At 44.5% G+C, this 15,375-nt stretch overlaps 1 protein-coding gene across 6 annotated transcripts in view; it reads right to left on the bottom strand.

The window, feature by feature from the left end:
- The window catches only part of LOC108885784 (signal-induced proliferation-associated 1-like protein 2), a 77,059-nt gene that overhangs the window by 41,287 nt on the left and 20,397 nt on the right, over positions 1 to 15,375 (bottom strand). For all 6 annotated transcript variants that reach the window (XM_018680249.2, XM_051076493.1, XM_051076495.1 and 3 more), the window contains exons 2-4: positions 5,981 to 7,760; positions 2,199 to 2,332; positions 699 to 887 (exon numbers count right to left, since the gene is read on the bottom strand). In XM_018680249.2, coding sequence (XP_018535765.1) covers positions 699 to 887; positions 2,199 to 2,332; positions 5,981 to 7,490 — 1,833 coding nt within the window. In that variant the 5' untranslated portion in view covers positions 7,491 to 7,760. The remainder of the gene's footprint in view (positions 1 to 698; positions 888 to 2,198; positions 2,333 to 5,980; positions 7,761 to 15,375) is intronic.

The following is a 15,375-nucleotide window of genomic DNA, read 5'->3' as shown; positions in this document are numbered from 1 at the left end:
TCTGACACCTGTGAATATAGAGCCCATATCTCTAATAGCCATTTTATTCAAACAGAGATAATACAAGATGACATCCTGCACCATCCAGGCAGAATACCAAATCACCTGCTCTCAGTTGAAGTAAGTCATCAAAAGTGAGTTAGCTTGTGCCCGAGCGTCCTATTAGCAGAAAAAGTGTGCCAAAGCAGTCGATGCCGGCTACAGAAAGTGTGGGGTTTGTATTGATTCTGCTTAAGTGTGATATTGCCTGGCTTATGCCTCCACCTGGGAGCCTGTCTTCATCTATAATAAGCAGCGCACATGTGAAACAAAGGTTCCTGCCGCCAAGTTTAATCCCTCCCCAGGTTCCTCCCATGGCTGTCGCAAATGTCAGAAACACAGACAGATTTACCTTAAATACAAACTCTATATAGTAATATTAAGACAGTCGATCACTCTTTTCAGTCAAAACATTTTTCACTTTAACTTCACAATACTGATATGTGGCAGTGACGGCTTCAAAATGAAACACCTGGAAAAGACGTGTGGGGGAGGGAGCTGTTATTCTTGGCTTACTCACCAGGCTTTAGGGTTTAATATTGTTGTCAATAGTTAGCTTGGTTTAGCATAAAGCCTGGAAACAAGGGGTAACAGCTAGCTTGGCTCGGTTAGGAAGGTAACAAAATCTGGAGGACATGAGGATGTCTTGAGGTACTTACCCCCTGCTCATCCAGCTTCAGGAGCTGCTCCGGGACCTTGGGGGAGTTGAGGGCCAGCCTCAGACACTGGATGTTAAGCTCAGGGATGACGTACTCGAGCACCTCCTTCAATGGCAGGCCGCGGGCTGTCCCATGCCTCGCCGTGGATGGAATGGCATCTTCCAGGATGGCTCCACGGAGTGTGGTCAGCTGACAGGGAAGAGGGAGGTCATCCAGTTAATTAAGTTGACTAATTGAATTAAGTCTGTTATGAGGTCCTAGTGCAGCCCCTGTATAATGTGTTAACTCTATCTAATGTATCTGTGGACCACATTAGATTAATTTTATCATCCAAAATGTTGGAAATGAGAACCATGCTGGCTGCTGTGGGAGCCAGTCATAATCTCCTTTTATGTTATGGCTTATTTAGGGTAATGGCTCCATTATGGGTCTATTGGAAGGCATTAGAAACTCACATTCTAAATAATTAAGATAGGCTAACTGAGCACAAGATGTTAAGTGGTATTTTACTGTTAAGACCATTAATGTGCCAGTAAACGTTGACCCGAACAGCTTCTAAACACCCACTCTATAACCCTGTGTTGTTGTTTGGAACATCACAGACACATTTTCATGCATAAATCCCATCTCCCTCCGTACAGCCTGTGGATATGACCGTTAGCAGTCAATGGCTGTCCGACAGAGAGGCTTTCTGAAAAGCAGATTACTTAACAGACTCAGAGAGGAAGGGAGAACGAGAGTGGGGCAGAGAGGCAGAGAGCGCTGAGGCTAAATGACAGGAGCACATGCAAATAGACACTCCAGCGGTTGGGGAGTTAAAACATTGTCTGCGTGCTACTTGCAGGGCTAACATGACCCAGATACATTGTTTTATCATGGGAGTGGTGCTTTAAACCAAGAATGGCACTAGATATCAGTGACATTTCCCTGCCTGATGCATCTGTTGCACCTGAATTATTCAGTGGATGAGACCACCCAGCATCAATCAAGGGGAGCTTTCTGTACCACCAAGGACTGTAAGACTGTGCATCTCAGTTTGTGGATTAATCATCTTGTGTGTGTGTGTGTGTGTGTGTGTGTGTGTGTGAAAGAGTGTGAGCAAGGAAGGGCGATCACGCTGACTGATAGACTGGATCAGTGTTTGCATGACTGGTCAACTGCGTAACAACTGGCACAGAATCACTGGACACGTTAGGGTGCTAGGAGCAGATTTGGGAACGGAGAGCTGTGAGAAGCCTGCCTCTTGTTTTCAGGGGTATTGAAGCATTCTTATATTCTTGTGATGCTTGACTGAGCCTTGAGCAGAGTGACCTTAACGTGTCTTGCTGAATGAAATATATGAGAAATACTCTTTAAAAGCATTTTCTAGCTAGTAAACACTTCTTTGATAGAGCGACAGAAATCACGCAAGTTTCTCTAACCATGCATTCATTATTGTTCTACTCTGATTTGAGACATAGAGCGGGGCAGCGAGAGTGCACATCAGTGTATTATAGTTACCTGACTGGTTCTGAAGGTGACCCGGTAGTTGTACTGCATTCCATCTTTCTCCTTTCCATCGTCCAACTTCTCCCTGCGGATGCTGACTGCCACAGGTCCCAGATTGTCATCTACCCCGAAATAGTTTTGATGCTCTGGAGGTGGAGCAAGAAAAATCCAAATTAAACACACATGTTGATCATTGACATGAACTTCTCAGAAATGACATACCTCTAATTCATAGAAATCTGTTTGCTTTTGATTTAACAGAACATCAATGTACATTACAGAGTCCATATATTTATTTACTGATGTAAAAATGCTTTGTGGATTGACCCTGACTGAGCTGTGACACCGATTATAAAGAGCAGCTGGGGTCCAGTGGAGATCTGAAATTGATTCACTCTGGATTAGAAACTGGCTTGTAGTGGCAGCGCCAGGATTTCAAAAGTAAATAAATGAATTAAAATACAGCCCTGGAAAGTTTGACCCACTCTGACCCATCACTGACCCACATAGTCCACACACCATCCTGCTTCTCACAATACAGACACTTGTTGAGCAAAGTAATATTACAGATTATTCTGCATTACTTGGTAAAGATAAATGTGGGGCAAAACAGTAATCTTTTGTTCTTTATTCCAAAGTGATTAATTTACGATCCCACTGCACACACACCTATATAATGCCTCCAAACTGAAAGAGAACATGTCAGGAATGCTGTTTTCATCATGTTTTCATCTGCCTGACTCACATAACTACAGACAGACAGTCAGCCACTGCAACCTGGGCTTTACTAACTGATGCAGCAGTCAAGCTTTTGCTTTTGTTTTAATGACATATTGCTTTTATTGGATAACTGTCTGTGCATGGTGGAAGGAAATATGGGGTGAGACAGACAAGGCAAAGTTTCCTGGCTGCATATAACCCCAGGGACAGAGTGGTTACATGGCATGTGCCTCAGACCATGAGGCCACCAGCATGTTCCCGCTGAGTATTTGTGTCCTTTAGTGGAACATTAGCAGGGACAGTTTTTGACAGTTCTTTGGGACTTAAAAGCAGAGAATTTGCTATGAATATTTACTACCCACTGAAAGATGATTCTTAATACCCCCCCCCCCTTTCCAGCACTTGTCAATCCCAAATACTGACAGATGGATTTTCAGGAAATTTCCTGGGCATATTCGTGGCGCTCAGAGACGGTATAACCCCCTCACCTCTCCAGTGTGCACAAAAATGACAAACCCTAATGGGCAGATTCTCATTAAATTTCCTCGTGACCTTTATGTCCCCTGAAGGATGAAGGCTTTATTATTTGTGGACACTCTGACTGACATTTCCGCTTATGTAAACCTCGGGTCAAGATGTTAATTTGTGCAGTAAATTTCGAATAATCACATGGGCAGATTGCCATGTAATGTACTGATTAGAATAATACTGCTAAGAGGTTGAACATGTTAGCCTAATTTCTGTTGACGCTTGCAGAATAGCAAAGTTGCTATAGTTGTTATAATGGGGTATAATGAAAAATTTAATGATCACTCTGGGTTTTAGTCTTTTAGTCTTGCTAGTTTTAAGCATTTAAGAACCAGTGCTAATTTCTGTGTTGTCATAAAAAAGTATTTAATTTGAAATTCAAAACTGCCTAAATAAGACACTCACAATACAGTGTACTTAATGAGAATATCCCAAATGTATTATATCATTGTACAATGTATACTATTAGTTTAATAAAAGCCAAGTATGTGTGTTTTGTGTGTGTGTGTTCAGGGCATGGACAGGAGCAAAGCTTTGCACATGAACAACAGTGCCTTAAGCAAACACTCGCTAATCCAGACTGAAGCCAGGGAGAAAGACCTGGATTTAGCAGACAACCAAAGGAAAACCTCAGCAGGGGACTCAAAGCGCTGAGATTCGCAAAGAGATATCTGCAGAAGTTTAGACATTGCATCCATGCCATGTGGAGCATGCAATGTGAATCCACTGGTTCTTGTCACTGTGGCATCCAAAGCGCATATCAGCATGAATAATAAATTAACTGTATGGAGGCAATGCGGGGTTAACCGTCTGAGGAATGCATGGCTTGTCAGGGACAGTGGACTGAGGGGAAATGCTCTGTGAGGCATAAGGTCAAATGGTGGTAGGAGGGCTGTCTATGCATATGAGGCCGCTAGGCATCGGCATACCAAGGGCACAGTGAGGGAGACACTGTCGACTGTGGAAAAAAGCTTTTCGCCAACACATTTCTTGAACATGTCACTGGTGCTCATCACTTGGACTTGACAGTTTGCCAAAGGTTGAAAAATGACTTTGATTGTCATGTCAAATGCATCCTCTCCCTCTTCCTGTCACTCCTCTTTGCAGAAGTGTCTGCAAAATCTTTAAAAAGTCCTACACTCATTTATTTATTTATTTGATGCTGCAAAACTTTATTTCAGGCCACTTTATTTCCAAACATGGTTTACATTAGCCTCAATATCTCTGCATCTACGCACATACATGCACAGCATATGAAGACGACCTATATGCAACAAGGCTTGGCACATGGGTGTGGATGAAACACTGTGTCCATTAGGGCCGCCTTGGGAGAGACACTCCTGTTGCTGAGGGAAAAAGGGCTTTAGGCAATCAATAGGATCAATGTTCAGCCCAGGTTGATAAAAGCTTGTCCTAAAGTGGTGACATGCAGTCATGTTTGTGTGAGTGTGTGTGCCTTTCTTGTGTGTTTGAGTGTTTGCGGTGAAGCAGAGGTGACGACAGACTTGTCTCTCCAATAAAACACCTCATGAAAAAGAGGGCAAGGGGTAGATCCACATACTGTGAAAAAGGCATCTACTGTAAAATCTATAACATCAAAGCTAAACTGACAGCAACAAGGGGCATTTCAATTATACATCAACCTGCGCTGCCACAGAACGAGGTTAAATACAAAATATGACTATACCAGTTTTAAGATGAGTGGTGAGTCAAGCAACATTTCACAGTAAATGATTATCACAGTAACCTCAATGGTGCATTCAAATGCACTGTAAGTAGAGCAGATCTGTAATGGTCTCATTAACCTTGACTGGAGACATCCGAGCCCCGAGTGAGGTTACACACAGTCGCAAAGAGGAATATTTTAATACGGAGTATCTGTTTGAAGAAGTTCAGGCATCTGAGAGGGTGAAAGGTGAAGCAGCTGTTTTCTGGGGGAGGGGTTAAGAACGGGTAATTTAATCTGCTGAGAGCAGCAAACACAGACAGTGGGAAAAACAGACATGTATAATGCGATGATGGGCCGGGGTCGGCATGGTATTTCCAGCATCAGTCACATAGGTGTTTTAATGAGAGGAGCTGGGACCTTGGCGTAGTTCTGCTGACCCTAAAGTTTCATATGAGGGCTCCTCACACCCCTGTGGCCCCCGCGGGGGGAACAGCTGCAACACACCCTCTCGCTCACCTCTCTCTTCTCACATGACTAATCACAGCTTCTCTGCAGGGTTCAGAGCAATATCACAGGGAGGACATGACCGCTCCTCTCCCGAGGAAGTGAAACATACACCCTCGCACCCAACACAAGCCCGCTATTGTTCTGGACCTTATTTCATCTGGTCCTACAAAAATAACTGGGCTGTCGAGATATCTGACCCTACGAGCGGAGGCTGTTCCATTTGGGAACTTGCTCTCACGCGGCATTGTCTAGTTACAAGGAAATGGATTTGTCCTGGGAAGTTTAATAGTGAGTCATCCAAATCCTCCTGTATCATCACTGTATAATCTATCAACACAAATAAAACACATTAATCATAAGCATTCCTTACCTTTCCCGTAGAAGTACTTGTGGTAGTAGTATGCTCCAAGGTCGATGTGCTCGATGATGTAGCGTTTGACCTTCTCCCTGTGGATTGGCTGGTTTTCTCGAGGCACCTCCAGCACCGAGACTCCAGCGTTGGTGCAGTGGGAACTCAAAGATGATTCAAAGGAGCAGCTCTCTGACACACCACTGTAGTTGGCACTGTTGGCTCTGGAGAGGGAGATCTTCCTCTCGCCCTCGCCACCGATCTCATTGCGAAAGTGCGGGCAGCTCAGCACTAAGTTGTTACTCTTCCCGTCCCCCTCATCAGCATCCAGGTTCTCCTTGGGGTTCAAGTCCTCCCTGCTGCCTAGCGGAGACTCAAACATGGGGGCATTTCCACTGCTACATCCTGCTGCTCCGCCGTCTGCCCCTGGTCCAGGTCCAGGCCCGGGTCCAGGTCCAACTCCAGCCCCGCCACCAGCTCCAGCTGAGGCAGCTGAAGCCCCAGTGGTCGTGTTCTTCCTCTGGCACAGGTTAGCTCTGCTCGCCACCGCCTCGCTGATGTTAAAAAGAACGCTCTGGACGTCGTAGTGGGCAAAGCATTTTTGAAAGCTGAGCGGTCGCCGGTCATCCTCTATTGAGAGCCGCAAGGCGTCACTCTCGCTCTTGATGGTCCGTAGTTTCCTGAACAGAGACGTTTCTGATGATTCTGATTTGAGACGCCTCATGAAGGACTTCTCCCGCTCCCGGCTGTAGAGGAGAGAGTTGTCTATGTAGTCGTAGCCTGGGATGTGAACTATCTCACCCCTGGCGATCTGGGCTGCTGTCTGCAGGCTGGGGGAGAGCGAGGCATCACAGCGCAACAACTCGGGGAAACCCAGAGGTGGTATGCTGCGGTGGTCCAGGGTGTCCACTCTGTAGCCCCTAAGCATGGTGAAGAAGCCATCCCCAGTCAGGCCCTGACGGTCGATGGAGGACGTGCTGCCGTACTCGCGGTGCAGCGAGGCCCCAGTGTTTGGATTGACAGCGTTCTGGTCCATTATGTCCTCAGAGTCAATGTCACTTATGGTGACATCGCTGTTGCTGCGTTGACGGATAGGGTGGAGACCTTTCAGCGGGGAGTGGCTGAGGAGGTCGCTCAGCGTGTATTTGTCAGAGTAGTCTACTTCCAGACAAACTGCTTCACCTTGCTCCAGTATTTCCACAGTATGTTCCTGCTGGCCGTTCTGAAACACTGGTATCACGCTCTGATAGTTCGGTGAAGGCCGTCCGTCCCATCCATCTTTCCTTGGTGGCCATTCTGTCACCCTGGCCCTGACGCCCATTTTAGGCATGGCTGGAGTACCATTTGTTTTGCCTGAACCATCAGGTTTCCCCTGCATGTTGGAGGTTGGTGGTCCCATGCTACCATTCAGGGCTTTGAGTTTCCTGCTGAACAGCTCCTCTGACTGCATGGCTCTGGAGTATTCTTCTGGGCCTCCCACAATTCCCACAAGGTTTGATTTGTTATCCGTCACAGGGCTCAAAATACTCATATCCTGCTGGCAAACTCCTTGAAGAGCAGACTTCCAGGACCCGTCTTCATTACATCATGTGATTTGCTCACTGGTGAGTGGAGGAGGAGCCTCTTTCCTGAGTCAATGAGGCAGCCGTCGTCATAACTCACAGAAGGCGGCTGGCACGACGCTCGACACACAGCATTTGGATGTCAAGGACAAGTGTCTGAGGAGCGCTGAGGCACAGCAGAGTGGAGTCTTTTCTCACAGCGTGCCGCCAATGCAGAACGACAGCTGGAAGAGTCGGATCTATGGCACGGAAACAAAAACACAGAGGAAAATGTTAACACGCAGCAAGTGGGTTATAACACTGTAAGTGAGACATTTTCATTTAAAAACACAAGAAAAACAGGTTTGTACTCCATAGGATGAGCTCAAAACACAACACATTCAGTTCAGCTATAAAAATGATCACACTGCTGACCTGAATTGTGTGTATCCAGTTATCTTGTAATAAACTCCCACCATGGGGTATGTAGAGCTGCATTAGTTTTTGCATATCATCGAATACAGTTAATTAGTGTACTCGAGTGGAGTCGGTGCCATTATGGGTTTATAACAAGATAGATGTATATCTTTGTTGGTGCTTCCAGCCAATGCCTAACAGATGGTGGTGAAGCAAATTACACCAACAAGAGGCAGATGTTCAGCTAAATGTTCACATGTACCAAGATCTCATCCAACCGCTCGCAGCATCATCAGGCCTGCAAATTATACAGTAGGGATAGTGTTGCATATTCAACGCCAATTCCATTTCGTCTTTTTATCTGATGTAGTTGGTTATGGGGGGAAATTAACAAGAGCATGATGAGGTAAATTGGCTATGACAAATAAAAAACAGCAATGCAATAATTTAATCATGAAAACATGAGGATGAAGTCCACTCCACTGCAGTAACTTCAGAGGAGACAGTTTAACCTTTCCTGTTGTTCAGTTTTGTTCAACTAGGGAAACAATAAACAGACAAAAGGCTGACATCAGCGGTTTTATTCATTAACCTGAACGTCTGAGGACAGAGAGAAGGAGAGTGAAAACACTGGTCGGCTTGTCCTTGAAAAGCAGCTTCGCTCCCTCTTGGGTATTTCAGATGTCACACACACACACACACAAGCTGTAAACTCACATGGTTTCCATTTTTATCCATAAGTAATGTCCCTGAACATCAGCCATGTGTAGGCTTTTCTTGCGCCAGGTTGGTCGTATAGCCTCGTTCGACTGCGTAAAACGATTTGACACAGACAATGTAATAAAGACGCTAACAAAGACTGGTCTGTGTACTGACACTGAACGCGACTCCAAGAGGAAATGAGCAGCTCCAGAAAACGCAAGCAGGTTCCTCTCTCATCGATCCCATCCCATACCATCAGGTGCCCTGAAGGTCCAGTGGGGATAAGTCAGAGAGGTGTTACACTGGATTTATCTCCTCAAACCCTGACTACTGCATGGAAGATCACACCACACCACACCACAATAGAGACTGCGAGTCCTCCTACATTGACCTAAATGCTTTTTTCTTGTTCTTTGGGGCTGGTGGTGTGCCTCATTTCTTCTAGTACTGCAATCATGTGAAAACCCCATGAGTTACCAAGTAACCCTCCCCACATCACCAAGAGCAGGGTACTGAACTGCTACTTTTTTTGCTTCAGTGAGGATGATAAACCCTGTTAAAGCTGTTCTCGTTATAAGGTTTCACTGTGAATGTGATAGATAAAGTCGGGCCCAGCATCAGAGGCTTTGCTTCAGCCCCGTCCACTGGCCTTTAACGTGATAGCTTCTGTTTCCAGACAAGTGTTTACATTTCTCTGTCATTTGCTGTTAAGGAGGAGGGTGGACTATTTTGGGAAGAAAATGTGGGCCACTTCAAGATTAGCTTCAAGCCAGAGTAGACAAAATACACTTGGGACGAGTTGGAAACATTGTAATAATAATGTATGCGCCTCTGCCCGGGCCAAACACAGGTTAATGCATGCATGACCCAGATGTGTAGGAGTAGACTAACAATGATACCCTCTCAGTTGCGCCTACTGCCAAACTATCGACAATCCTCTTACTCCCATTTCGGACTAGTTTGATTATGGACACAGCATCATTCACAAGCACTAAACTGTCTGTAGTGTAACTGTATTTAACACACGGCTTAGAGAGGACAGCGAGATATTGTGTTGTGTCATGTGAATGCATAATGAAGCCACGAGAACTGTTCTGGGGAATATGTTTGTCCGTTGCAGTTAGCAAATGATAAATAATGGATTATCTGACTGGCTGCAGTGAAGTGAACAAGGCCAAAGTCTCCCAGTTTAAACACAGACAAAGTCTGTGTCTGAAAAGGCCAGAGTTGTGGAATTTGATTTTCTCTAAAGAAAGCAATTCATCCTTACTTACAGAAGTGAATTCTCCCATTCAAAAACGGGTATAACTACAACTAATATATTCTGAAATCTTTATAAAATTTCATTCCATGGCTTAACAAAAGTGAAAAGGGAGGAAAAGTGACCTCTGTTGACACTAACTATCCATCACCCCCCAGACACCATGTGAAATGTCCTGTGGCCAAAACAAACAAAGAATCTTGGAAAATGATCCAAAATAGTTTTCCCTTAATCTTCTATTCTTGCTGTCAGACATTTTATTTTAGCTTTCTCTTGTCAACCAAAATCCACTTCAGGTCTCTTTCCCAGGCATGACAGGGAGCAGAGGTGTGTATGGCACTCATGCTGACCAACACCCAAATGTCAAGCGTTGACTGAACACTGTCTTTTCACACTCACAATTAGAGCGAGTGACAGCGAAATGTGCCACCTGTGCAAACAGCTTTATCAGTGGTGACACTCGAGCTGAGGCTTTTTTTTATGGATGACTGGGAAGAATGGGAAGAACAAAGAAAGTGACATACTGTAATCTCAGTGCATGACAACAAAACAGCATGAATGACTTCTCACAGTGGTCTTTGTTGAGCAGCTAAGAGAGATAGAGCAGTGTAATGTTGTCAAGACAGACAAACCAAATCTTAACACTTCTTATCATTGTTAGGACAGCATTATGTCATTGCTTAGAAAAGAAATCAAGCTATAAAACCCAAGAGATACATCAGGCATTGGTGCAAATATTCCGTGTTGAAAGCACACTATTTAAAATCAATTCACATTCTTTTAATTCCTGGCTGTGTTCTATAGCATCCTATTTCTGCCTCTGCAGCGAAAAAAATAGAAGCAGGAGACTAGACTGTTTATGTTCATACTGTTCAGCCTCTCCCCGATTGTGTAGCGACACGGGGTCAGAAAAGGGTGAGCTGGCCTTTATTTAACGTCGAGGACAGGACAGGATAAACCAGTGAACATGGTGGTCTGTGCTTCCCTCTATTAGCTGCTTTCCCTACGACAGTGATTAATGAACACAGTTGTATCACGTCTCATTCCACACATCCAACCCCCCAGCTCCCTCAACCAATCAAGAGTGCCACGAGCTACATGGTCAGCAGAATCTATCTTCTGTGTGACCTGAAGGAGGCCGTTTTCTGCCCTTCCCTTTGTGGCTGTGTGTACGAAGGAGGCAGCAGATGGAGGGTGGGCGGTCTGCTTTGCTAACAGCCCTTTATTACTGGAGTAATGCATCGCCATTATGGGTGTTTAAGACACAAGGCCTGGTGAACAGGGGGAAGAGATGGATAAGGAGAGATGGGAGAGAAAGAGAGGCCTAATTACAGTAATGAACTCATTTTCTGTCTCTGATGTTGGATAGTCTGTCTTTCATCTTGGTTCATCCAGAGAGGAGTGGCCCAGCGGTTCTGCCAGGTCTTAAAATAATCCTCTGACATTGTGGCCTGATTAAAGGCCCGGCTGATATTAATACGCTGTCAGAGAAGTGAACATGTTCTGTCCACCATCCTGAGATTAATACTCCACTATCACTGATAGGCCGTGTCACCAGAGCAGGACACTCGGCATGATGTCAGCCATCTCTGGCGGGCTAGCTAGACTGACTGACTTCTCATTAGTCTCTTCTACAACTCCTACACAAACGTGAGAGGAGGTCCCTCTGAAGAAAGCTGTGGACTGTCTTTTTGTTGGGTTTGGTTGCAGCTCTGTTTCAGTTTTGCAAATGATCCAAAAGCTCCTTAGATACTTGAACTAATAGTGGGGAAAAAGGAGAAATTGCAAACAAGATTTATGGAAATGAAATCGTAATGCAAGGATTTTCTGTAAAGCAGCAGTGCATACATTAACACTGAAGCTTTATTCGATGCCAGTTGCAAACACATTATTAAGACTAATCCACTCAGAGCTGACGGCACTTCAGGAAATTAGGCACATACTGTATGCTCAAGAAGCAGGAGTGTGCCATTAGCCCTAAAAATATTCTAACGTGGAATGCCAAATCCTTTACATGCCTGATTTGTTGGCAACAAGGCCTGTTTCAGGTAGCAGTGATTCTCTGAAAAGCCAAACATGTCACATAATGACATGTCTTAGACCTTTCAAAATATATTATGCTGCATGAACTCAGTGAACTGATGTTGCACAGGTTCAGTAAAACAGTAAGAAGTCACAAAGAAGTCGCAATTATTGGTGTAAAATATCAAGATCTGCATATGTATGGACATCACAGGCACAATTTTGCTGTATGTTTCTGCCACTACACCCACAGTGCATGAATACAGAATAATATAAACACAAGGCATTGTGTTATTATATTATTAGGTTCACTGGCAAAGCTTCAGCAAGAACATATTGTAGGGTAAAAGAAAGCACATGGCCTTCAAATGAGGCAATTACATTCAAGCCTTACTTTTCACTTTCTTGGATTTTCACATTCCTCCGCAAATGCGGCATCCACCAGAGTGTCCGGCCTACTGCACCCCGGGTCAAAGTCAAACATGTTTACTTAGCCCCAACCAAGCTGCTGGGCCACTGCGAGCCCTGGGGTGAACACAGACCTGTTATTATGGCCAATTATCTTTAATAAAGCCTTGTGTAATTGAGCCATATTAATGCTCCTCTGTTCTCTGCAAGCAGGAAGTAGTAGCTGGCCTTGTCCCCAAGATGCCTCGACCTCCGGAGCTGGGGCCAAGTCGTGATGCAGTCATCCTCCCCTCCCGCAGCCAAATTAGGGTGCAATGTAGGTTAGAGGCCAAGACGATTACACCAATTTTCCAGCTCATGGGCTTCATCATATAGTGAGTCGGGCAGCATTACTATGTGAAGCAAATTTACAAGTCCTCCTTGGCACTTTCACGGCCCCCGTTTATTTTAGTACCTTGTTACCTGCCTTCTACTGTTTTATGCTGAGATGCTGCAGCCAGTCAGACATTTGGATGTGTCACAGTGTGTTTATCATTAACACAGAGGAAGGAAAAAATCCAAGCGGAAAGCAAACAGACCTGAAGGCACGATGCGTATGCTTCACTGCCCGCCATTTGATTCCTCAATAAACTTACAATAAAAACAGTGAATCACATTCCATGTCACTCCACTCTCAAATCCGATCAAATTTGAGCTGCACACGGTGTTAGTGTTTCGCCCTCTGAGGAGTTGATTTAAAACAACGTGGAAGCTCTGTTTTCAATCCTCTATTGTGAGCAGCTGTTCCAACCTTGCGGTGAGAATGGGAGGGGTATATGCATCGGTTTTGGGCAGAATAGATATTAAATTCAGCACACTTGCAGCAAGAGAAGGAGGGGTATATGCCTGCAACCAGACACGGGTATCACCAATCTGATGAAAACACTTGTTTCTGCTTCACTGGAGCGATTCTCTACCTTAACTGGGTTATTGCAAAGGAGAATGTGAGGTTAAGAAGAGGAGTGAAAGTGGTGGAGTGGGAGGGAAAAAAACTATGGGAGTTTTGCCAAACCTTGCTCAAAGACATTCATGCAATTAAACCACAGAACCAATTAATTGGGCGATGTTATCCTTGAGAGTTCATTACTGGGGCCTGGGAAACCAGGCATACCATCTTCCCCAAGTGCTTCCATAACCAGAAAGGACTCTTGTAAAGGGGTGTTAGGACTCTGTGTGTGTGTGTGTGTGTGTGTACCACTGCTTACACCAACTGAGGCTATGAAAGTATGGACCAAAGAAAACCAAATGCACCATTCAACTTCTTCCTCTTTCATCTACTGGTCCCACAATTCAACCTCACAACAGGGAGGTATCTCCCACCAGCTGACACTCAAATTAGCACTGATGCTTGAGCCCTGCCATTAATGGCCGAACACACCCCTTCCTGTACACAGTGATAACTCACTGTTTCTGAGCCGGTAAGAACCCAATCATCTAACTCCACCCTCTCTTATTGTGGTCAGACCACCAACTGAACACCCTGATGTGCCAATATAGCCTGCAGGGACTAATGCTGAGATTTTAATGGCCAGTGTGAATGGAGGGTCACACCCTCAGTGGGAGGTAAGGAAACCAATGAAATGAGTTCCAGCCAGCTGCATTATCGAGCCTGATATGTGGAAACTAACGGCAAACCATATCCAGCCTAGTTATCCTTTAAAAATATTCACATGGATGAGAATTTAACAACCACAGATGCTTAGTATTTATTTAGGTTAAGTGGGGTTACATAAGTAATAAGCTACAGAATTAAAAATAATACTTCACTAGTGATGGGCAGCAATTTGACAGCATCACCCATTAGAGAGGATATATGGATGTGACTGTCAGTAACCAAACAGGCAGCTGAATTCACCCACCATTTGCCCACTAGTCCCCCTTTATCCCACCGTCTCATTTTGAGCAAATCTGTCTAGAAATTCTGACGATGAAATACGTAATGAAAAGATGCACCGGCTAATAGTCAACAGCTCATATGACAGGGTGGAGAAGATTATTTAGACCCGGTCCCTGTACTGCTTCACAGCACCAAAAAGCAGACGAGGAGATGATGTGTTTGTTCCCGAAACCAAACAAGGAGACAGAAGCGAAGATTAGTACAGATGAGGAGGGGAACGTGTGCCAGCTTTTTTTTAAATGATGTGCCAAAAACAAGTGACCCTTATCATTAAAAATCTTCTTCTATTTGTCACATTCAAAACTCAATTAACTATGTTTAACAAGCAATAAGCAGTCCAAGTAAATGAGCTTGGTGACATTTATTTAATTGCATTAGAAGCGTATTTCAAACACAACATTCTGGCACATTCTTTATTTTGCATCTGGGCTATGATTCAGGCCCAGGTACGATGATTTGAGATTTCTGTGAATGCTAAACTACAATACATTACCAGCACTTCTTATCTAATCCGGGTGATATGAAGGGTGATATGTGCAAACAAGTACCAGCTGCTTTGTAAAAACGACAACAACAACAACAAGTTTCAATAGATCCTTGAGTATTTGTGGAACATATTAATAGCATGAATTTCTTTCAAAGTTGCCTTGAAATTGTTGCTCTAGTTGTCACATATGCACCCCAAAAACAATACCTACAACTGCAACTGATCAAATGACATTTTCAACCAGCTGGGGGTGCTTTGAATGAGTCTTTGGGGAAAAAAAGCTGGAAGTTATAACTGGAGGCCTACACACACTGTATCAATCAAAACCCAGTCCAGGGCTTTTAATTTTTTGCAAACCTGCCATACCGCATGAGACAACATGACATTTCTGTTTTTTAAAAGTCCCTACTACTACTACTCATCTATATCTGACAGCCAGTGTGTGTGTACTGAGTCTCTCTGAGCTAAAATCTTCCACTGAGAGCATATGAGTGTCATGTCATCACTACCGACCATCTTCACATGACCCCATTCACCTGGCAATGCCCACAATCACACACACTCACACAAACACACAGTGTGTGTGCTTGCGTAAAGAGAGAGGGGCTGAGCAGAGGCAGCTTCTGCAAGAATGAGACGATT

This window comes from Lates calcarifer, linkage group LG16_LG22 (assembly GCF_001640805.2).
Source record: "Lates calcarifer isolate ASB-BC8 linkage group LG16_LG22, TLL_Latcal_v3, whole genome shotgun sequence".
Classification (NCBI taxonomy): Eukaryota; Metazoa; Chordata; class Actinopteri; family Centropomidae; genus Lates; species Lates calcarifer.
This window is presented reverse-complemented; position numbering and strand designations above follow the sequence as displayed.